Source organism: Martes martes (genome assembly GCF_963455335.1).
Source record: "Martes martes genome assembly, chromosome: 15".
In the NCBI taxonomy this organism is placed as follows: Eukaryota; Metazoa; Chordata; class Mammalia; order Carnivora; family Mustelidae; genus Martes; species Martes martes.
Genome location: NC_137903.1, coordinates 24,134,661 through 24,159,412, shown reverse-complemented (window position 1 = coordinate 24,159,412; position 24,752 = coordinate 24,134,661). Strand labels below are relative to the sequence as shown.

General features: G+C 36.4%; 1 protein-coding gene across 1 annotated transcript in view; it reads right to left on the bottom strand.

Moving 5' to 3' along the window:
- LOC308355510 (complement factor H-like) overlaps positions 1-24,752 on the bottom strand; it is a 76,157-nt gene that overhangs the window by 44,972 nt on the left and 6,433 nt on the right. Inside the window, exons 2-7 of the mRNA XM_080823776.1 lie at positions 12,238-12,423; positions 11,792-11,897; positions 8,060-8,136; positions 6,122-6,313; positions 4,228-4,398; positions 1,296-1,466 (exon numbers count right to left, since the gene is read on the bottom strand). Of these exons, the coding sequence (XP_080679902.1) occupies positions 1,296-1,466; positions 4,228-4,398; positions 6,122-6,313; positions 8,060-8,136; positions 11,792-11,897; positions 12,238-12,423 (903 nt within the window). The remainder of the gene's footprint in view (positions 1-1,295; positions 1,467-4,227; positions 4,399-6,121; positions 6,314-8,059; positions 8,137-11,791; positions 11,898-12,237; positions 12,424-24,752) is intronic.

Genomic DNA, 24,752 nt, shown 5'->3' with positions numbered 1-24,752 from the left:
TCAATCTATCAACCAATATTTTCATTATAATTGTTTTATACATTAAAGTCTGTTTCATAGTGATGATGGGATCTTCTTTCAGGGTTTTTAATTTGAAGATTCACTCAGGACTTATACCTAGAATTAATATTGAGACCGGTGACCTATTATTTGTATCATGACATTTTTTTATTCATGTATTATCCAGTTTAAGTATCGTATACCTTTACAACCAACTGCGATATGTAAAGAAATGGCAGAGGAAACATCTCCAAAAATAAAACACAGTACCTTGTTGAATTGAATGTCATTTTGTTACGTGGGATGGCTTTAGAAAATTCCACAATGTCTTTTCCTCCCTCCAAAATGTTGAGTCTAATTCTCTTTCCCTTGAGTATGCTAGACTTAGACACTCCCTTCTAGAGACCAGATATGGTTAAAGGGACAATGTGTGACTAGTTCATAAATGGTTTGAGGGTTCCCTCTCTCAGATCATGAGCTCTGGAGAAAGTTAGCTGCTGTTCAAGTAGACTATGGAGATGACCATGCGGTAAGATATTGAGGCTTCCTGCCAAAAACCTGATGAGTGAGCCATCTTGAAGGCAGATCCTGTAGCCCAGACAAGCCATCAGGTGACTGTAGCCTAGGTCAACATTCTGACTACAACACAAGAAGTGTCTGGCTCAAAAGTAGCTAGGTAAGTCACTCCCAAATTCCTGACTGAGAGAAACTTGGAGATGATAGAAGTTTGTTGTTTGAAGACACTGTATTTTGAGGGGAATTTGTTACACCGAAATAAATAATACATTCTAGTCTTACCAAATTTTTTAGTTCAGATGTTAAAATTACATTAGAGGAATTTATGTTCATACACATGCATATTTAACATTAAATAGCAAAAAGTAAAGAATTTTTAATATTCAAAACCATGTTTTTCATCCTGCTTAAAATTGTCTATTTTGAAGAGAAAAGAATATCTCTGAAGCCTCTGCTTTACCTACAGGGTAAGGCAAATATTTGGATTTATTGTGTCCCCATTTTTGTTGTTGTTTAAGAGACAGTAATTTCAGAATTAAAAAGTAGGTCAAGGGGCACCTGGGTGGCTCAGTGGGTTAAAGCCTCTGCCTTCGGCTCAGGTTATGATCCCAGGGTCCTGGGATCAAGCCCCACATTGGGCTCTCTCTGCTCCGTGGGGAGCCTGCTTTTCTCCTCTCTCTCTCTGCCTGCCTCTCTGCCTGCTTGTGATCTTTGTCTGTCAAATAAATAAATAAAATCTTAAAAAAAAAAAAGTAGGTCAAGATATGAATGGAACTTACAAGAACATTTTGGAGAAGGTTGCCAGTGTTTACCAGAACATCTTGCTTTATTTTCACCAGTTGGATAAAAGCCATTTTTACAGGAATATGTGATTTCATTTCCAGTTCTGTATTGGAGGGCTTTTGGTGTGTAGTCACCATTTGGAATATAAGGAGGACCACATACTACTTCTGAAAAAGATATAAGGACATGTGGATAATGTTGAAATCACCACTCATTAAAATAATCACGTACATAAAAATAAAAGAAGCTGGATGTTATTTTTTTTGTCCATGTCATAGCACAAAAGGGATTAAAATAATCTCATATTCTTCCCACCATATCACTCATGTCCCACCACTATATCTCTCATCTGATATATCTGTGCCCCTTAGACTTTTCTCTCTCTCTCTCTCTTTTATGATTTTATTTATTTGAGAGTGACAGAGTAAGAGAGAGAAAGCACGAGAGAGGGAAGGGTCAGAGGGAGAAGCAGATTCCCTGCTGCATGGGGAGCTCGACTTAGGACTCCATCCTGGGACTCCAGGATCATGACCTGAGCCAAAGGAGATGCTTAACCAACGGAGCCATGCAGACTCTTTAAACCTCTTTCTCCACATTATCACATACATCATGATATTTCATATACGGCAATAAATTCATGACATACCACTTCGACTATTCTTTCCAACTGTTCTTCAACTGCCTTGACGTCTGTGGTTTTCATTCAGACTCTTTAAAAATATTCCAGGACTCTCCTTTCCAGACACTTAGTAGGACTGCATATCTCTACCCATTTGAAATAGACATGCCCTATGATTTGCATAGGACAATGAAATAAGTGTAAAGTAACATGTTTCCCTTCAGGGAGGAAGTTTAAAAAGCCATTCTGTGATTTTTTTTTTTTTTAATGTTCTCTTCTCCATAGCAGCAGTGATTAGGGAAAGCCATGGAAAGATGATGTCTCTAGGGGCGCCTGGGTGGCTCAGTGGGTTAAAGCCTCTGCTTTCGGCTCAGGTCATGATCTCAGGGTCCTGGGATTGAGCCCCACATCCGGCTCTCTGCTCAGCAGGGAGCCTGCTTCCTCCTCTTTCTCTGCCTGCCTCTCTGCCTACTTGTGACCTCTGTCTGTCAAATAAATAAATAAAATCTTTAAAAAAAATGAATAAGATAAAAATAAATGGCTTAATTTAAAAGAGAAAAAAGATGATGTCTCTATCCGTGGTTCTTACAGTGAATATAATGAACAGAATACCTTCAGACATACATTGGAAGTGAGCATAAATAGAAAATTAACTTATGTCAAAATAAAATTGGATTCAGATTCTGAGGTCTTACTTTAAAGTAGGTAACTTCATTGAAACCTGGAATGATGATTTAGTCTAATGTTCATTGACACTTGGAATGATGATTTATTCTAATATTTATACAGGACAAGGGGACTGATCCAAAACAAGTGGTTTATAAATTATATTTTGATGACTGGATAGATAACTTAAGTATCTAATATTTTGGTGGGGCTCTGGAAGTAAAGCATGTGACAGAAGTTAATGCCAGAGGACTTGTGCACCCATGTTCTTTGTGTAGGAACCATGAATGCTGTGAAGACAAACAGCCGGACGCCACACACCAACAGCTGAACATGGATCTAGTGTGAGTGATCATTGTTCTGTGTTCATTAACCTCTTCATAAAATATTTTCTTAATAATGCCTGAAAATGGAGGTTGCTCAATTGCAGGAGGGTATATTTTCCAAGGAGCTGTTTGTGAACTCAACCATTTTTTTTCTTGTGGGGGAGGGGGTTCCTGGCTGGTTCAGTCAGCAGAGTATGTGATACTTGATCTCAGGGTTGTGAGTTCAAGCCCCATATTGGGTGTAGAACTTACTTAAAATTAGAAAAAGTCAACCAAAAATTTTTTTAAAGAATAAAATCAACTCAAAAGCCAACTCTAGTTTTTGTAGAAGAGGATCATTGAAAAGGTTTACATGTAATTATGAATCATATGATTAAAAGTTCAGAGGGCTCTTAAGAGTTCAACTCTTTTTACCATCTCCCCACCCACCCTGGCCCACAGTATGACAATATATGTAAAACTCACCCTTTTAGAAAGGCACTCGACCTCTGATTTTATGTTACTTGTTTCACTCACTGCTGCAGCCCTCAACAGCAGTTGACTCACTCTTTTCCATAAATGTGTGCAAATATTTAAACACAGTTGTTACCATGCTATAGCTGTATCTTCTTGCTATTCTTCTCATGATATGATTTCTTAACTCAACTCTCTACATTCTCTCTTTTAGGTCATGGTTTTGAAACCACCCCTTTTAAAATGAGGTAGGCTAAGCAGAACACAATATTCCAGACATAACTTTTGGTGGGCACCAAACAGTTGAGATGGATTCTAGCTCTGCACAACATCTTTCCATTCCGAAGCCTAAAAGAGTTTTTGTTTTTGTTTTTTTCCCCCAATATCATCATCACTGTTGATTCATATTAGGCCTATGGTTAATGAAATCTCCAGGTACTTCCACTTAATGCCATTGTCAATGGAGGGTTTCCTCATCTGGTATTAATAAAATTTACTTTTTAAAGCAAAATTCTGGGGTTTACAAGAACAATCTGGGAGGTGTATATACTCAGGAATTAGGAAGCCCATTACAACACTGGCTCTGCTCTAGACTTGCTTTTTGACCACAGACCAACTACTTAATGAGCTATTAAATGTCTCTCATCCTTTTATCTCTGTCTTGAGAATGAGAGAATTATACTAATTGATCTCAAAATGGGAACTGCACAAAAAATGTTAAGTATATTGTCTTTATAATCGTTGATTTCTATAAACATTAATACTCCACTGTGAGAAAAAATAAACTGCTTAACTATAAGGAGTATATGAATGAAAACAACTTACAAACTATAGGGCAAAATGTATAGAAAAATATAACATCACCTTTACATGAAGGACTTGGAGTCCACCCAGATTTAGTACATACAGCATCTCCTCTATCACTGTATTCATAACCACTGTTACATTTATATTGAAGTCGTTCATTTTCCTTGTAAACTTGCTTCAAAGAAGAAGACTGTCCATTTGCAATTTCTGGCTTTTGGCAGGAAATTTCTAAATAGAAGGGATTAAGTTCCAAAATGTTTGTTATATATTAAATGATCTTGTCAAAGACATAGTTATATTTAGACACACATTCTGTTTCCATTAGGTAGATCAGGCAACCAATCACAAATTTCTAACATCGTTGAAAAGTAACTGACTTGTTTTTTGCAGCATCACTATCCATTCAAATTTTCTGTCTAAAAAAACCCCCAAAAACCAAAAAACAAAAACTGGCCATCATCTTTGACCCCATCTTCTCTCAAACATTTCCCCCTGGCATTATAGCAACAGTAACTAATTTCCCAAATCCAATTTTCCCATCTTTCTAATCTGTTTTCCTGTTTGTAACTTAATGGCCTTTTTCTTGTCCCTTCATTGCTCCATTTAAAATCTTCCATTGATTTCCAATTCAGTCTGAGTAAAAGCCAAACTTGTCAGCATGACATGGAGCACTTTAGAACCTTCTACTGGCCTATCTTCAGTTCCATCACTGACTTACCCCTACTTGCATCCTACATACCCCCAAGCACATGACAACAGTGGAGACTCATATTCACAAAAGGGTCCTTGTATTTGTACTTTCCTCTCTGTGTGTTCCCATGACTGGTATGCTTTCCCCTTCCTCAACTTCATTTGAATAATATACCTCAGTTATTCCAGGAAAGTTTCACTAACCACAGAAGTTAAGTTTTAAGAAGGAAACCCTGTCTGCGAACCTCTAGAACATATAGGATTTGCTGTGCTGAATATAAATAGGTTTACCATCACTGATTTGAGGAACTAGTTTTGTTAGAAAGAGTTTTGAAGAAGAGGATGCTTTTCTCTGCATCTCACTGTTGGATAGCTAGACTAAGACAGTGAAAATAATCAAGAGATTTTAGATAATGTTAAAAAATAAATATGGCAGAAATTTCTTTTGCACAAGTACTGGTAAAATGAAGTATGGCACTTTTAAATAAATCGACCATAATGTTTCATTACAAAAGCCCCAGTCATCAAACTGGTCATGATATACCGGTTAGCAGTATCATAACTAAAGAAATCTTGACTTGCAGTTTACTATAGAACTTTTTTTAAAAGGCAAAAATTTATTTAGTGGATGCAATTCAGTTCCACATACTTATCTAAACCTGCAGTGTATATATAAACCAGGATCCTTTTCTAGAAGTGTTATTCAAGCACAGAAGGTCATTGCGATTCCTCAGTGGAAATAAATAATGAATTTTTCACCTTTCAAATTAAAAGAAAGTCTATTCTATAGGCCAATATAAAAAATTGCTGACCAGTAGGACCATATTAAATTTTATTAATATTATTAATTAATATTAAAAATTGCCCTCCCGTACTTGTGCAGACCACTCTTCTATTTGAGCATGAAAACCAATCATAATTTAATTTTGGTTAAGACCACAGACTTTGGTTTCAGATGATCAAGGTTTGACTCTTAACTCTGTCATTTATACCATGATAACCTTGGTCATGGGATTTAACTTTTTTGCACCACAGTTTCCTTGATTATAAAACAGAGTATAGTGCATAAATCACAGACATTTTGAAAGTAACATGGAATGATATATGTAAAGAACTTGGATCAATTACTGGCAAATAGTAAGTGCTCAAAAAATATTAGGTATTAGTGTTATTCATATTCTTAAGGATGCACAATATTTGAGAATGCATATTTTCATGAGAAAAACTAAAATCAATCCCATGAACAGTAAATGCATCTTACCCACACATTTTGGTGTTTCTCCACTCCAAACACCATTTGCTGAGCAATGGATTTCTGCAGGCCCATCAAGCTTGAAGCCTGAGTTACAGTGAAAATGTACTACTTGTCCAAAAGTATAGTCTTGGTCTTGTTCCAATGCGGTACTGGTAAGTCTCCCATTCTCTGGTTCTGTCACTGGTAAACACTTAACAACTGAAAAAAATAAATATAATTTTTCCTAATAGAATTTAACAACTTTACTATGAAATGTATGTATATATTCACATAGATGGGTAAGATCATCAGCAAAGTAAGATTGGGGAAATTACTTAATTTTTTTAAAGAAGCATTTGATAAAACTGTTGGATATAAAGGCTAGTTAAGTTAAAAAAACAATAAGCTTCTCTCTCATTCTTTTCTGTGAGAATGGACAAAGAAAATTACTTCTTTGAATGACAGTTTACATTGTTATAGTTAACAAACAAGTGTTTCTTAAATAATTGAAAAATATAAAGCTTGGGATAATTAAACAAAAATTTTCACCTAAACTCCAGAATAATATAATGCTGTATTCCTAAAAGGTATAGAAGCAAACTTTCTGATTCTATTTACTTCAATAGACAAATAGTACTTAATTTTCCTTCCTTTTCCATGTCAGTGCTCAAAGTAATTTGAGTAATCCTTTTGATTTTACTTAATATTTTCCAATATCTCTTAGGTTATGCCATTTTAACTTGATTTTATAGTGTGATCATCCAGGATAGAATTAAAATGGAAATTCTATGGTTATCTCCCTGTCTCCCTGCCCTATTATCCAAGAGATACTGGTTTAGTAGGTTTTTAGTAACCAAAATTTTCAGCTTTAAATAAACACCTCAGGTGATTGCAGCTTAGAAATTTCTTTCTTTCTTTTTTTTTTTTTTTTAAAGATTTTATTTATTTACTTGACAAAGATCACAAGTAGGCAGAGAGGCAGGCAGAGAGAGAGGGGGAAGCAGGCTCCCCACTGAGCAGAGAGCCCGATGCAGGGCTCCATCCCAGGACCCTGGGATCATGACCTGAGCTGAAGGCAGAGGCTTTAACCTACTGAGCCACCCAGGAGCCCCCCAGCTTAGAAATTCCTTAAAGCATTTAGATCTTCATTCCACATTTCCATAGATGAAAGATCTTTCATTCTCTTCTTTAGATAACAGGATTTTTGGGTGATCCCATTTCTTTTTCCTCCTCCTTGCCCTGTCTCCCCTCCTCCTCATGGTTCTCCTCCTCCCCCTCCCCCCTCCCCGTCTTCCTTCCTTCCTATCTCCTTTCCTCTGTTACTCCTCCTTCCCTTTCCCTCTTGACTTATTCCTCAGCATGGAACTAAGAAAGACTATTCTGACTCATTTCTCTTATTTCCATGATGACTAGAGAGTGGGATTACTAGCTCAAAATTTGGAAACAGGATCTACATTTTCTCATTCTCACTCTTTGATTTATGAGTCACTAAGAAAAAGCAGAGCTCTCCCTCACTTCCCATCTCTTTTCAATAAGACTAAGACCACAGAAAAATCTTCCTTGTCACACAAGAGGGGAGAAATGTCTAAATCATGTTCTTCACTTCAGCTGTTACCAGAGATCCTTGCATTTGTGTGGTTATTGGGTGAGAAAATCTTCATTAATAAAGCTGAAATTCTGATACTTGTGTTTTTTTCTAGTGGTTAGACTCCAAAAGGAAAAGAAAATAGGTTTTAGATTCTCTAATCTCAAATACTTAGACTATTAGATTAGATGAGTCTGTATTCGTATTTGGTTAATGAAACACAAAATAATGCCTAGGTATCCATTCTGTACTATATTAGAAGCAACAAAAATACTTTAAGTAAAAAATATTTAATTACAAACTTTAAGGATATTTTAATGTAAGACATCTCAAAAAATCTTTGATATTTGAATATATTGATAAATCTATTTTACAAATACCTTCACAAAGAGGAATATCATTGGACCATCCATCTGGTTCACACTCACGGAAATTAATCCTACCAAGCAACCGATACCTGAAAATAAAAAATAACAGAGTGGTGAGCTAATGTGTATTTATATGCAATTTTGATACCATTCGGAATGTCCAGAAACTCCATTTCAGAGAAAATTAACAGCATATGTATTTCCTTCCTTCTTTCTTTCCTTCCATCCTTTCTCCCTTCCATCTTCCCTCTCTCCCTCCCCTCCTCTTTGTTTTCTTTTTCTTTCTTTTTTTCTCTTTCTTTTTCTTAAATTTCTTTCTCTCTTTCTTAAATTTCTTTTCTTTTTTCTTAAGCTTCTTTTTTACTTAAGAAAGGCCCTCAAGTCCTCAGGCACATGGACTTGGAATAATCATAATCCTTGGTTCATAACACAAACTCATTATGATTTTGTGCACAATATCCTTTTATCTTTTCACTGAGTCAGTCAATTAGTTACACTGAACAATGTTATAACCTCCTTGAACCCAAACCAAAAACCAGAAATATGGTAGTAATCAAGAGCTAACAATATGTTACCCTTCCTCCAGTTTTGTTCTATATTCCTACCCTCCACAATTACGATATTTGTGAAACATTTTGGATTTCAAGGATAGCACTAGCCCAAATTTCTTAGCATGTGGTTTATTTTTTATTTTAAAATTTTTATTATTTTTAATTAATTAACTTTTTCCAGAGTGTAATTCATCGAGACAAGTCTGTATATTGTCAGTTAGATAAATGTCAAATTTATCTAACTGTGGTAACACATTAAGCCCATCCTTAAAAATCTAAAATGCTTTACTTGAATGAGATATCCTTGGGACAGATGCAAAATGTACAATCATTACCAGATGCTTTAGATCAAGGTAAAACATCCTTCTTAATATTACAGTGAACAGCCAGAGGTAAAAAGCTTTTTCTCAAAAACAAAATAATGACAGCATTTTGATAAACCCAAGGGAGATAATTTTGAGAACAGAATTTTCATAAACTTCTAGATAATTATACCTAGACAATTATTTCCTTTATCTGCGTATAAGGATTGTTTCACCCATTACACAAGAAAAGAAAAACTTTCTCCCTCAAAAAATAAGCTTTATTTGAATGTTATTGATTTGTTCCTAACTTTCTAAAAGAAGAAAACATTTCAACAGATTCAATGAGAGTCACAGAACTTGAAGTCAAATATTTACTCTACGACTCTGTTATATAAAGAAAAACAATTGGCTATTAAAATTCCTTCTCTGTCTCCTTTCCTTGTAACCCCTTCCAACATGGAAAGTATATTTCCTACTTAACATTTTCCATCTACACTGGAAACCCACCCATTTCCCCAAAGCTCTTTCAGGAATTCTGCAAAATGCTACACAAAACTGCCTAAGGCCCATATATATAGGGAAAGAGGGAAGAAAAAGAGATTGTCCAAATGTGGTTGGGGAAAAGTAACAGCTCATGTTTCTGCAAACCCAGAAAGGCAAAATACCAGAAAAACTTTTTGTAGAATGCTTCCTTAAAACTACCCACCTCTAGGATACTGAAACTGGATATACATGTTGAATATCCTGATAAGTGGCTAGTATTAAGCTTAATTCATATTCAGAAGAGAAAACTGGATGAGGACAAGGGATCAAAAGAGGGTCAGTTGACTGGCAGAACAATAGGCATAGTAAAGTCATTCTACACTGATTCCACAGCTGGGTCAAAAGAGTTACAATCCTTCAGACAGGTAAAATAATCCCTCAAAAATATAAAAATAGCATAAAATAATGATGCTTGCTTATTTGTAAGGTCCAAGAACTTTTAATTCACTGATGAATATCTAGTCCTTTTTGGAGGCCCAAGGTGAACGGTGGAGATTGTTACTTTTAGAGAGTCTCTAGCAGAGTTTACCCGTAATTTACACAAGCAGAAGGAAGCAACGATGAATTAGGCAGAGACAGAGCAGAGGTTAATATGTGGAAAATTTCTTTTATCAAATTATAAATATTTTTTATTACTGAGATTTAGGGAATCTAGTAGAAGGAGTCTATGAGTTTTGATCCCTTCTTCTTCTTTTTCTTCTTCTTCTTCTTCTTTTTTTTTTTTTTTGAAGATTTTATTTATTTACCAGAAAGAGAGAGAGGAAGAGAGAAATAGAGAGTGTGAGAGCACAAGCAGGGTCTATGGTAGGCAGAGGGGGAAGCTGGATCCTTGCTGAACAGGAAGCCCCACTTGGGGCTCGATCCCAGGACCCTGGGATCATGATCTAAGCGGGTAGGTAGATGCTTAACCGACTGAGCCACCCAGGTATCCTGAGTTTTGATCCCTTTTGCCAGGTCAAATGTGGAACCTAAAGGTGCCAGACTAGCCTGGATTGAGAGGGATATTTCAGAGGTGAAGAGTGAGGCAATTGGAAATCTATTTGGTCATGTGTAATTAAAGCCAGCAGTAATAATTGCAAGTTGGGCTAAAAAAGTCTTGGAAATATCTTCCTCAGGTAGTGGCCAAGGAGAGCCTAATTCATAAGAACTAAGACTTATTGGGTAACAAAATCTTAGGCACTCTTCAAAGGGCTTCAGTGTGTGTCATATTCATTTCTTCCACCAGTCCTATGATGCACCTGCTGTGTTTCTATTTCTGGAATTGAGGAAATGGGAGTTAAGAGTCATTAAAATGATAATACAGTTACTGAGTTGTGGAGTTTTGGAATGCAGGCTTACTCCAAAGCCTAAGCTTTAAAATATTATATTTTATTGCCTCAAATCAAGAAATAAATGAAAATAATTAGAATCAATTTGTAATTTCCCTTTTAAAAAAATGTATTTATTTATTTATTTATTTGAGAGCGAGATCAAGAGAGCAAAAAGAAGGGGCAGAGAGGGAAGGAAGAAGCAGACTTCCTGCTGAGCAGGGAGCCCCACATTGAGCTCAATCCCAGGAACCTCGGAGCATGACCTGAACTGAAGGCAGACCCTTACTTAATTGAATAAGCCACCCAGGAGGCCTCAGTTTGTAATTTCTTGGTCCTATTGATATTTATGTATCATAAAATTGTAATGATATTGTTTTTCTCATGTATGAAACTTTCTTCAAAACAATTTTTGACCTGCCTGGGAATAACAGAAATAAAGAACACTGAAGAGGTATCATAGTGTTAAGATTAGTCATGAACATCCAGTAGGTGGTTAGAGAACAGAGAGTGGATGACTATGAATGTAGTAGCATTTTTGGTCCGTGTGACAAGAATAATTTGCAGACCATGGAGACTTAAAGGACGGTAGTTACTATTATATCAGTGTAAAATATTTGCTTCTTCTAAATTTTCTAAGCTTTTATCAAAGGAGGTGCTATGTAATCTGATTTTGTTATCATTACCTCTGTCCAGGACATACTGAACTCCCATATACTCTGAACATAATAGAATGTAGTCAGGACTTGTTGAAATAAACTCTTATCTATATGTATATTATTTTCTAGCCCTCTTATAACTACACTCGACCTGAGTAATTACAATTCATTTTAATTTTTCAATGTTGAGGCGGTAACTTGGTATCCAAATATAATCATTTCCATTATAGTTTAATTTTTCAGACTCCTTGTATGGTACTTATAAAAATGCTCATAGAAAAATAAAGTAACCTTAAAAATACTAATTAGTACAGTTCTTATTTGCTACCTAAATTATAACTGTTTCGATTATAAACCTCTTTTAATATTGACTACATACCCCTCATCACATGTGTAAACAACCTTTGCACCATATACAAACTCTTCTCCTCTTTCGAGTTGGAAAGAACCAAAAGGAGTATCTCCAGGAGGTCCACAGGGCCTTTCTAAAATGAAAAAAATAATGATATTATTACATAACATGGAGAAACACATTTTATGTAGGAGTTCAAGAAAAATGACATTTGACATTATATCAGTGGACATAATTGAAGATGTGCAAAAGTGAAAAATGTCAATTATCATTTTAAAATTAAACTTATCTGTATGGTTGTTTTTTTTAAATTTTAGAAGATTACAACACCTTATTAAGAATAATGATGGTATATGATTTTGTATTTAAATGACAGTTGTGATATAATTCAGTTAATACTGCTACAATATCAAACACTCAGGATTTTCATAACTAAAGTTTTTACAAATTTCACAAATGTATGAATTATTTACCCCGACATATCCTCAGTGGATTAAGAGACTCCCATTCTCCATTCTTGCATTCCATTATAATAGCTCCAAGAGTTCTAAATCCAGGTCGGCATTTATATGTAGCCCGAGTGCCCTCTGGATATGTTTGTGCAGTCCAGGCACCTGACAACACTTCAGTTTGTCTTCTTGGAGGGGGTTCTTTGCAATCTATACACAATAAAAACAAAGTAAGTGCTTAAAGTGCTTATTTAAATTTACAATATGTTTAAGTTACTTTTGCTTTTAAAAATACCTATGGTGTTACAGGTCCATCCAAAATTATGTCTTAAGATATATAACATGTATTTTTTTACCTTACAGAAATTGAATCAATATAAGTTTGTAAAAATAGCTTTCCATAAAAATTGTTTTCTTTTTCTATATTTTTAATCAAAATATTCTATTTACTATTTTATCACTATATTAGACATAAAAATAAATTGAGAAGCTGCAAGTGCATGCCACTTCATGAAGATTATGGAATAATAGAGACATCCACTGTAGAAAGCTAAAAGTGACTTATCCTTTGGGAATGCAAGTCCAACACACACAAAAGTCATCAAAGGTGAGATTACTGGCAATATCTGCCAGCTGAAATTTATGTACAAATGGAAAGTTTTAAAATGAACATAAGGAAACATTTGCTACCTCTGACCTTGTAGCCAGGGAGTTTGGGGGAGATAGTGTATATATTATTCTTATTGCTGCACTGCATTCTACTATTCATTCATTGATTTGGAAAATACGTACTAGGCACTATTCTAAATTCTGAAGATAAAACAATAAATTTTAAAAGAGACAAAGTACCTGTTTTCAAGTTTTTCCATTCTACTAGGGAAGTTAGTTATTAAATAAGTAAATAAATAAATGTATAATGTACATTGCAGGTAGATAAATTCTATTTAGAAAATTAAAGCATGGCAAGATGATACAAACTTGAATGGGAACATTCCAAGTATGATGGAATAGGATGGAACAGAACAACATTCCTACTGCAAACTGGAAAAACAACAAACTCGTGTGTGTGTGTGTGTGTGTGTGTGTGTGTGTGTGTTTTGAAAGGAACTGGAAATTGTGAGGAGAAAGGGGATTAAATGAACTAAACCAAAGTGGGAAGAGCCTGTTTTACGCAAACATATAGTTTTTGGCCATTTCTTAACTGGTCATGTTTGCCAGGCTTTGCCTGAACAGAGGAATGTGATAGGAAAAGAAAAGTGAGACAAACTTTTGGAAGCATGTCTAACATGAAAAATTCTGAATCCCTGCAGAATGAGGGTGCTCTGCTGGAGCATAAGTAGTTTCTTAAGAGTGGAATGGAAGTTCCTATAGTCTCATAGAAAAAGTCCTGGTAAGAAAAGGATCTTACTTCAAATACACAACTGAATCCTCATCAAAACAGTTGACATATTTCAAAGTCACTCGGGGTGAGATTTAAGAGCAGAGATCAAAACATCAGAAAAGCAGGATGAATCTCAGAGTGTTCTGGGATGGTGGAAGAGGAGACCAACCAGGTACTTGATAAAAACCCAAGAAGGTCTCTACCTTGAGACTTTTGAAACCAGAAGTGGACCAACTCAAAATTGGAAGGGGAGGTGAACCATGAGAGACTACAGACTCTGAAAAACAACCTGAGGGTTTTGAAGGGGCGGGGGGTGGGAGGTTGGGGGAACCAGGTGGTGGGTATTAGGGAGGGCACGGATTGCATGGAGCACTGGGTGTGGTGAAAAACAATGAATACTGTTATGCTGAAAATAAATTAAAAAAAAAAAAAAAGAAGTGCAACCCAGACCCATCTGAGTTCACTTCTTGATTACATCAAGAAAGAGCAAACACTTGTCAATGGGAGGTAAATAACATAAACAATATCATTACATTTATTTTATATAAAATGTATAGCTTTGGATAAAAATTAAAAGACACATAAAGAAGCAAAAAAATGTGATCAAGAAATAAAGCAAAAATAAATGGCTCATAGGAGCAGACACTCAGATCCAGATGTTGGAATTAGTGTCAAGTTTCTTTAAAATAGCTGTTTTAAGTATGTGAAAGGAAATACAGGAAAATAATAGATGAAAGGAGTAAAAAGACAAAGATATCCAAAAGAAAATTGATGCTCTAAAAATAATCATGTGTTATACTAAAATTACAAAATAAATATCCAAAATAAGGATGCATTGGATGGTCTTAAGGATGAAATGGAGATAGCAGAAGAAAAACATATTAAATCTGAAGAATACTGATGTAGAACTATCCAAAATGAATACAGAAAGATAAAAGTGTAGAAAACACCAATAACAAATAAAGGAGAGTACAAGAAATTTGTGGAGCAGAGTCCAGTGATAGGTGTACATCTAAATAAAATTCCAAAACTAGAGAAGAGAAAAGACAGAAATATTTGAAGAAAGAATAGCCCAAAGGTTTCTAAAATTGATGAAAAAAATCAACTCTCAGATTCAAAAGCTCAAAAACAAAACAAAACAAGAAAAACGAAAAACAAATAACTCACAACAAATCAAAAGGTAAATACAAAGAAAAACTATACTGAGGCTTTGCAGAAAACCAAAGATAAAGGCAAAATCTTAAAAGCAGACAGAGAAAAGAACACACATTTCTTTTAGAAGAACAATAAAAATAACAGTATGTTTGTAACAGTAACAACTGAGGCATGAAGACAATGTTCTGGCATTTCAAAACTGCTGAAAAAGAAATGGCAACAGAGAACTGAGCCCAGGGAAAACACATTGCAAAATGAGGGAGAATAGAAACACATTCTCAAATAAACCAAAAAGAGAGAGAATTCAACAATAGCAGACGGACACTACAATAAGCCCCACTAAAACTTTCTAGACTGAAGGAGAATGATCCCACAAGTAAATAAAAAAGGGTAATAGTAAATGAACAGAACTGAAGAAAATAAATATATGGGTTAATAAAAAGACTATTGATAAATAATAAATAATGTGCTATGTATACTTTACCAAAATTTTAAAAAGACTTCATTTAAAATCAATAACAATGGCTCATAGTGTTTGCAAAGAGGTTCAGGAGTATAATACATAAAAATAATAACAAAAATGCCAAGAGATAACAAATGAAATGAAATGATTTTAATGTTTACATAGTTTAGAATGTAGTGAAAGTATTGATTAAGGGTGAACTGCAATAATTTGAGTATGCTTATTGTAAAACATTAATATTAAGAGTTATATAGCTAATAGAAATGATATAGTGAGGTAGTAAAGAATATTTGATTAATATTTTTAAAAGGCAGGAAAGGTGGAATAGAAGAACAAAGAAGAGAGGCCTAAAAAATAAATAGTAGTATGTTAGACTTGAGCTTAACTGTATCAGTAATTACAATAAATGTAAATGGATTCACCACTCCAATTAAAGTATAAACACTGGAGAAAAACAGAAAATAAAACTGAAATATATGCTGATTACTTTTAATAAAATGGAACCTGGGCTCATGGGTGGCTCTGTTGGTTAAGCATCTGACTTGGATTCGGTTCAGGGCCTGATCTCGTGGCTCCTGGGGACGAGCTCCCTCCTGGGCTCCCTGCTCAGCGGGAGTCTGCCTGGATATTCTCTCCCTTTGTCCTTCTCCTGCTAGGGTTCTCTTTCTCAAATATATCAATAAATCCTTAAAAAATGGGACAAATAATTTGAAAGTAAATGATGAAAACTAATACTCTATGACAATGTTAGCCAAAAAAGAGAGAGTTAATATATAACAGGCAAATAATAATTTAAGGCAGAATGTATTGATAGATAAAAGAGGGGCTTTTCACAATAATAAAAGAACCATTTGAACAGAAAGATGCAATAATTCTAAATGTGTATGAACATTTAGAATGATTGCTGGAGTTGGTTCATACCAACTCACAGGAGATAATTATAAACATCTCTTCCCAATGCAGAATTCAGTGAAGTCACATTGATAACTTGAAATTGACCATATCCTGAGTATTAACACATTGAGTGTTGGAAAATTCTACAAATCAAGACTCTTTTTTAAATAGTTGATTGTTATACACTTGCCAGCATACCACTGTACATAAACCTAGTAATATGTCTTCAGGATATAACAGAAGTAAGAAAAGTAACAAATCCATCCTCATAGCTTGAGATTTAAATACACTTCTCCAAGTATTTGATAGATAAGCAGATGGACAAATAAGGATATTGAATATATGAAGATTATTTTTTTTTAAGAGAGAGAAGGAGAGCGAGAGTGAGTGGAAGGGGAAGGGGAGAGGGAAAAAGAATTCTAAGCAAGACTCCTAAGCAAGCTACACACTCAGCATGGTATCCCATGTGGAGCTCAATCTCATGACCCTGAGATCAGGACCTGAGCCAAAATCAAGTCCAATGGAGCCACCAAGGCACCCCAAATATATGAACATTATCAACCAAATCGACCTTTTATATACTGATAGAATGCAACCTTCAGCAGCTGCAGCTACAGATTCATTCCAAGTACACATGGAATATTCACCAAAATAGACTATAAGCAAGGCTCAACAAATTTCAAAAGATTGAAATCACTCTAAGAGCAGACCTTATACAGAAAATAACTGGAATAATCTCATAAGTTTTGAAGTTAAGGAACTCTTCTAAATCACTCTTGGGTTAAGAAGAAATCGCAATACATATTAGACTACAACTTGCGCTAAACAATATTGAAAATATGATATATATAAAAATTTGTGGGATGAAACTGAAGCAGAATTCCTGAACTTTCCATCCAGGAGCCCTGTCCACAAAAGCCCTGCACTGTGACCTCAGGTAGTCCAGGAAGGTGTCTGGCTCTGGACAGATTTTCAGTCCTTCCCCTGAGTGGGTAGAAACGGCAATCATTCAGGAGGCAGGATATTGTTATTGCCAGGAGATTTCAAAAACCTTGAGTCCTGGTTGGGTTTGTAGAGCATGTGACTCTTGATCTCGGGGTTGTAGGTTTGAGCCCTACATTGTGTGTAGAGATTACTTCAAAATAAAATCTTTAGAACAAAACAAAACAAACCTCAACAGTCCCATAACAAAAATATGTCAAAGCCCCCCTCTAGCCTCAGTTTGTAGAACTAGTTGGCTTCCCCAGCCATTTCCACAAAACATGCAAGGAGAAGCAACCTTGCTATTAATACCTGAAAAAGCTAGGGGGGAAGAAAAGGATAATGGTGAAGGATCTGAACAAGTATTTCTCCAATGAGAAAATGCAAGTGATCAGTAAACTGATGAAAAATTGCTCAAACTGAAAATGAAAATGAAAACCGTAATGAACCATGAATAAAACGGCATGACATTGGTTTAGAAAGTCTAAAAATCCCACTATTTGGAAATAATGTGGAGCATCAGGAACTGCTGGTCCAAAGGAAAATGGGAACCACCATAATAGGAAAGAGTTTAGCAACTTGTAGTGAAGTTGAAAATATGCATTGGTTATTACTTAGCAGTTTTACTCCTAGGAATGTGTCACTGAGAAACTAGCACACATGTCAACCAGGTTTCATGTGTGATGGCGTTTATAGAATATGATTTTTTAATAGCTAGAAATGAAAACAACTTCACAGTATCTATCAATAGTTGAGTGGATAAAAAATTATGATGTATTTGTGCAATGGAATAGTACACCAATGCTACAAAATGACATGAAGAGATAAAATAATGATCACAAGCACTAAGGCGCATAGGTGCATTGATATTATAGGATGATTTCATCTATATAAAATTCAAGAACAAACATATATATTAGGGATGTATCCATGGGCCATGAAGCTATTAAAGAACAAAAGTGTAATTACCAGAAATATTAAGAAAATGTTTTCTTCTAGAGGAAAGTTAGGGCTACTGACATAATAGAAAGCCACTGGGATTTTCTGGGATACTGGGAATGTTCTATTTGTTGACATGGGTGATTTGTTATATTTGTAACACAGTACCTTCATATTTTATTCACTCTTACATCTTATATCTCACAATAAATGTATTAAACTAACAGAATCTGCATATAGAATATGATTATTTTGCAAAAATTAACTTACATATAAAGAGATCACAAGATGTTAATAGGAAGCTCATGCCTACTGAGTATAATTGCTAATATTTTTAATTCTGCCTGCTGTTTAGTTTGGGTGTAAATACCCTTGCTACTACAATGACTGAAGAAGAGCTAAGATGGCAGGCTGGTAGGAGGACCCTAGGCTTGCCTCATCCCTTACACACAGCTAGAGAAATATCAAATCATTCTGAACACCCACAAAATTGATCTGCGGACCGATAGAACAAACCGCAGAACTAGAGGGAGAAAAGGGGCCACATCATGGAAGGTAGGAGGTGCGGAGACTGGATTTTGGGGAGAAATGGATCACAGGTGCTGTGGAGGGGAGCCATGGTCATGGTGAGAGGCAGGAGAAAGAAAGAGGGAATGAGAGAGAGAGGAGTGCACAGGGGATTGCACAAGGAAAACACATCCCCAAAGACATTGACTGGGAAAATGAGAGGTGCTGATTTTTGTGAGTTTTTACAACCAGTGGGCTCAAAGACTAGAGTTTTAGAAGTCTGCAGCATGGCCAGTGTGGAGTCTTGTGGGCCCTGCAGAGTTCCTGTGGAGAAGGAGGGCAGATAGCCTGGGGGCAGAAGATGCAGTCTGAGGATGCCCTGGACTCTTGGGAGAGACCGTTCCCTCATCTTGAAGCGCATCTGGGAGAGGGAGCATTCATTGTCTCTCTGGGAGAAAAAAGAGCTGACAGGCACCATTTCCCAAGACACCTGCTGAGGGCAGCTAACCCAAACACTGGTTCTTTGACACACTTGGCTCCAAACTACCATGCCCTTGTGCTTTGGTGAGACTGCCCTTTAGGGACAAACGTGCATCAGTCCCTGCATGGCGAGACCTTCCTGTAGAGGACCAGCATGGGTCTGCACCATGCCAGGTCCCTAAAGTTCTGAGTTCTAAAACTCAGCTGGCCTGCGTTGGATAGAACACAGGTGCACTGTGCCGCTGGGCAGGCAGACAGCCCAGATACAGTCAGGGTGAAGGCAGGATCTGAGGGACATCTGAAACACGTAAGGGGCGACCGTTCCCTCTGTTGCGAGGGCTTCCCAGGCAGCAGTGGGCACGAACTCCCCTTTCCAGGGACAAGGGAGAGGGCTGGCAGCATTTCCTGCCCCTGTGATTTGTTCTTTCTTTTTGGGATGAATTCCTCGGTCCTGGCATTTTTGCCTAAAAATAAGCATTTGACAAATTAGGGTAACCATTCTTGATGAAAACCCTCAGCAAAGTAGGGATAGAGGGAGTGTATTGCAGCATCATAAGACTGGATATGAAAACCCACGTGTAATATAATTCTCAATGGGGAAAACTGAGAGCTTTTCCTCTACCACCAGGCACAATACAGGAATATCCATTCTCACCATTGTTATTCAACATAGTACGAGAAGTCATAGCTTTCAGCAATCAGAAAACAACAACAAAAAAGGCATTCACATGGGGAAGGAAGAAGTCAAACTTTCACTATTTGCAGATGACATGATACTCCATGTAGAAAACCCTTAAGACTCCACTAAGAAATTGCCAGAAATGATACACGATTCAGCGAAGTTGTAGGAGACAAGGTCAACATACAGAAATCTCTTGCATTTTAATATACCCATAATGAAGTAGCAGAAAGAGAAATCAAAGAATTGATCCCATTTATAATTGCACCAAAACCCATCTGATACCTAGGAATAAACCTTACCAAAGAGGTAAAAGATCTGTACTCTGAAAACTATAGAACACTGATGAAAGAACATGAAGGTGACACAAAAATTTGGAAAAACATTTCATGCTCATGGATTGGGAAAACAAATACTTTTAAGATGTCTCTACTACCCAAAGCAGTCTACACATTGAAAGTAATCCCTATCAAAATACCACCAGCACTTTTCACAGAGCTAGGACAACCTATCCAAAAGTTTGCATGGAAGCACAAAAGACCCCAAACAATCAAAGGAATGTTGAAAAAGAAAAGCAAAGCTGGAGGCATCATGATTCTGGACTTCAAGCTGTATCACAAACCTGCAGCCATCCATACAGATTAGTACTGATACAAAAACAGATACATAGATCAATCAATGGAACAAAATAAAACCCACAAATGGGCCCACAACTATAAGGTCAACTAATCTTTAACAAAGCAGAAAAGAATATCCAGTGGAAAAATGACAGTCTCTTCAACAAATGGTATTGGGAACACTGGACAGTCACATGCAAAAGAGTAAAACTGGACCATTTCCTTACACCACATACAGAAATAAATTCAAAATAGATGAAAGACCTAAATGTGAGACAGAAAACCACCAAAATCCTAGAGGAGAACACAGGCAGAAACGTCTTTGACCTCTTTGACCTAGCAACTTCTTACTAGACAGATCTCCAGAGGAAAGGGAAACAATAGAAAAAATGAAATATTGGGACTTCATCAGATAAAAAACTTCTGCATAGCAAGGAAACAATCAACAGAATTAAAAGGCAATCTTCAGAATGGGAAAAGTTATTTGCAAATAACACCTCTGATAAAGGGTTAGCATCCAAAATATATAAAGAACTTACCAAACTCAACACCCAAGGAACAAATAATCCATCGAGAAATGAGCAGGAGACATGAATAAGCATTTTCCGAAGAAGACATACAGATGGCTACCAGACACTTAAAAAGATGCTCAACATTACTCGTCATCAGGGAAATACAAATCAAAACCACAATGAGATATCACCTCACGCCTGTCAGAATGGCAAAATTAACAACACAGGAAACAACGGTGTTGGTGAGGATGTGGAGAAAGGGGAACCCTCATGCACTGTTGGTGGGAATGCAAGCTGATGCAGCCACTGTTGATAACAGTATGGAGGGTCCTCAAAAAGTTCAAAATAGAGCTACCCTATGAGCCAGCAATTGCACTACAGGTTATTTACCCCCAAAATACAGATATAGCAAAAAGAAGGGGCATCTGCACCCCAGTGTTCATAGCAGCAATGTCCACAATGGCCGATCTGTGGAAGGAGCCAAGATGTCCTTCAACAGATGAATGGATAAAGAAGATGTGGTTTATATATGCGTGGGATATTACTCAGCCACCAGAAAGGATGAATACCTACCACTTGTACTGACGTGGATGCAACTGGAGGGTATTACCCTAAGTGAAATAAGTCAATCAGAGAAAGACAATTATCATATAGTTTCATTCATATATGGGACATAAGGAAAAGTGCAGAGGACCATCCGGGAAGGGAGGGAAAACTGATTGGGAAAGAGTCAGGTAGGGAATAAAACCATGAGAGGCTCTTGACTCTGGGAAACAAACTGGGGGTTACAGAAGGGAGGTGGGTGGGGGGATGGGGTAACTGGATGATGGGCATTAAGGAAGGCATGTGATGTGATGACCATTGGCTGGTATATGCAACTGATGAATCATTGAACACTTATGATGTACTATATGTTGGCTGATTGAATTTAAATAAAAAAATAAAAATGGGAAATTCAATAATACTGATCACCATACATATTTATTAGCATTACTTTAATTGCTAAAGTCCTTTCTTTACTTGGTTTTATGACAATGGCTTAACAGTCCATTCTAGAATTTCTTTTTAAAAGGCAGGGGGCAAATAACCAACTGAGCTGAATCCCATCATGGAACATATTCATTGTGAAAATGTTTAACATTGCATAGAAGCTCCATATAAAACTGTATCTTGTGTCGTAAATAACACGTGTGTTGGATTTCATATACATTCATTTTTCTTTGATGTTTTAGCAAATTTTTAGCACATTTATGTTAGGGAACTTTTAATAAATGATTCCACAGTATAGTTTTGATTTTGATTTTGATTTATTTTTATTTTTTTTAAATTTTTTATTTATTTTCAGCGTAACAATTTAAGTAAACATACCTTTTCTCCACTAGATGGTGCTGATGCCCTATTATAAAACAATACAAACCCCATCTTCAGCGTTTCTGCCCCCCCACAGAAGCCAGATTTTTGTTGTTGTTGTTGTTTGTTTTAAATTTAGTGTTCATGTTTTGATATGAAAATTTTCTACTTAGTTACAGGCTAATATGTGTGTTTTTCAGTTTAGAAATTCAGATCCACTTCATGGCATTCAGATTACTGGAAAAATAAATTAGATAAATTTCAAACAAAGTTGCTATATTGTGAGTACAGAACTATATTTCACTAGTGTATTAACATTTTGATAGAATTAGTTCCTATTCTACTAAGTTAATGCAAGAGAAGAGTAATAAAGTTTTTTTTAATCAATTAATTTACTCAATTTAAATTATTATTATTTCTTTAAAGGATTTGTTTATTTGAGAGAGACAGCACAGGAGCACAAGCTTGCATGGGGTGGGGAGGAGGTGAGATGGGGAAGGGGGAAGGGCCTAGGAAGCGAAAGACAGAGTTTTAAGCTGACTCTATGCTGAGGTCTGAACCCCACAGAGGACTTGATCTCAGGACACTGAGATCATGACCTGAGATCAAACCAAGAGTAAGGGGCTTAACTGGCTGTGTCACCTAGGTTCTTCTAAATTATTTTTTTAAAAGTAACAATTCTACCAAAGGAGTAATCCATCCACCAAACACTAACCAATACACAGACACATACACACAGGGTCAGGCCATTAGCTAGCCTGAGCCAAATGCATTTCCTCTCGGTTATATTTCAAGATAATTCTTGATTTTTTAAAAATTTATTAACCACTTTTAGCAACCAGATATAAAAGACAAGGATAGATATCTCTTTGGTGTCATCTTCCTACCACCTTCTCACAGTATTTATTGTTATGTATGTTTACTACAGAGGAAGAGTTCTCCTATCGATTACCCTTTTTACTTCAAGTAATTCTTAAGAATTTCCATGAATTTTAAATGTCATCTCTTGACTGTAAGAAAACGGTATCACCACCCCCTACTCCATTTGTCCATCCTTCTACTGCCATCTCCAGAATCTTAGTTCTGATTCTTATCAGTTGCCACCTTGACTGTGAAATGGCTGCTAACCAGTCTCCAAGCCTCCAACCTCCCATTCTCCACAGGGCTACACAGGAGTTCCTGCAAAATTGGTCACGCCGCTCCTGTGTTTAAAATTCTTTGGTGACTTTCCCTTTAACGTGTAAGACATTCCAAACTCCTTACTCTGCCCTGGGAACCCCCTGTCTGGCTCTTGTCATTCTCTCTGACATCATCTTGTCTCCTCTACCACGTACTCATTGCGCCAAAGCCTCCCTGGTTTGGTCATATTTTGTCCAGCATCTCAAGTGTATTTTTTTCCTGTAGGTCTTTTGGTTGTTTTCTCTCCTGCAACACGTGCACCGGAGACTTTTGGTGGTTGCCTTTGTCTCATCTTTCAGGTTCTGCTCAAATATTATTCCCTCAAAGTGACCCACTTCAGACCAGCCCAGCCAAAGGCTCTTACCCCACCACCCCACCTCTGTTGTCCTCCCTCAGCCCTTACTTTACTTCCTTCCCAACATAGTTCACGATTCATAGTTATTATTCATAATCCTTTTACAAAGATTTTAACTATCCTGCCATCAAAATGTAGGCTCCCTGAGAAGAACGACCATCTCCATCCTGTTTTATAGAAGGATCAATTCTCAATAATACTCAGATCCTCTAACCTCAAATTCACCTCCTGTCTACTTTGGTCCTAATCTTCAATACGCTGAGCATTATCAGCTCATGTCATAACAAAGTATTTAAATGATTCACTATCTTGTGTTCTAACAGGAATTAAGCAAGGGGCCCCTGGGTGGCTCAGTGGGTTAAGCCTCACCCTTGAGCTCAGGTCATGATCCCAGCGCCCTGGGGTCCAGCCCCACGTCGGGCTCTCTGCTCAGTGGGGAGCCTGCTTCCCTCTCTCTCTCTGCCTGCCTCTCTGCTTACTTGTGATCTCTCAGTCTCTGTCAAATAAATAAATACTCTTAAAAAAGAAGAATTAGGCGAATCTTACAACATGACTTTTGTTTGAATTGACAAAAAAGCATTCAAGTTCAGTTAAACTGTGTTCTCAAAAAAATTTTTTTAAGGAGACAAAAAGAGTAATTTCAGCCCGTGTAGTCAAACTGTTGGCATGAATGTACAGTAACCACATTTGCTTGAATTAAATTGGCAGTTTTTGAAGAAAAGGGCAGGAGGTTTATTAAATAAGTAACATAAACATATTTCAAAGGCATACAAACATTTTAAGGAAGACTTAGCTGATGATTCTATTTTTTTTTTTTTCTGAAAGCATCTCCCTTCTCAAGTTTTAAGTTAATGAGTGAACTAAGTTTTCTAATGTCTTAGGTTTAAACAACAAATATTTCAACTTATGTGTTTATGTAGTCACTTATATGCCAGTTAAATTAAAAAAATTATAAAACACTATCTGGATGAACTTTTTATTCTTTTGGTCTGATTTTGTAATTTAAAATTATTCTGTCCATAAATAAGAGTGTGAATGGTTTTGGCT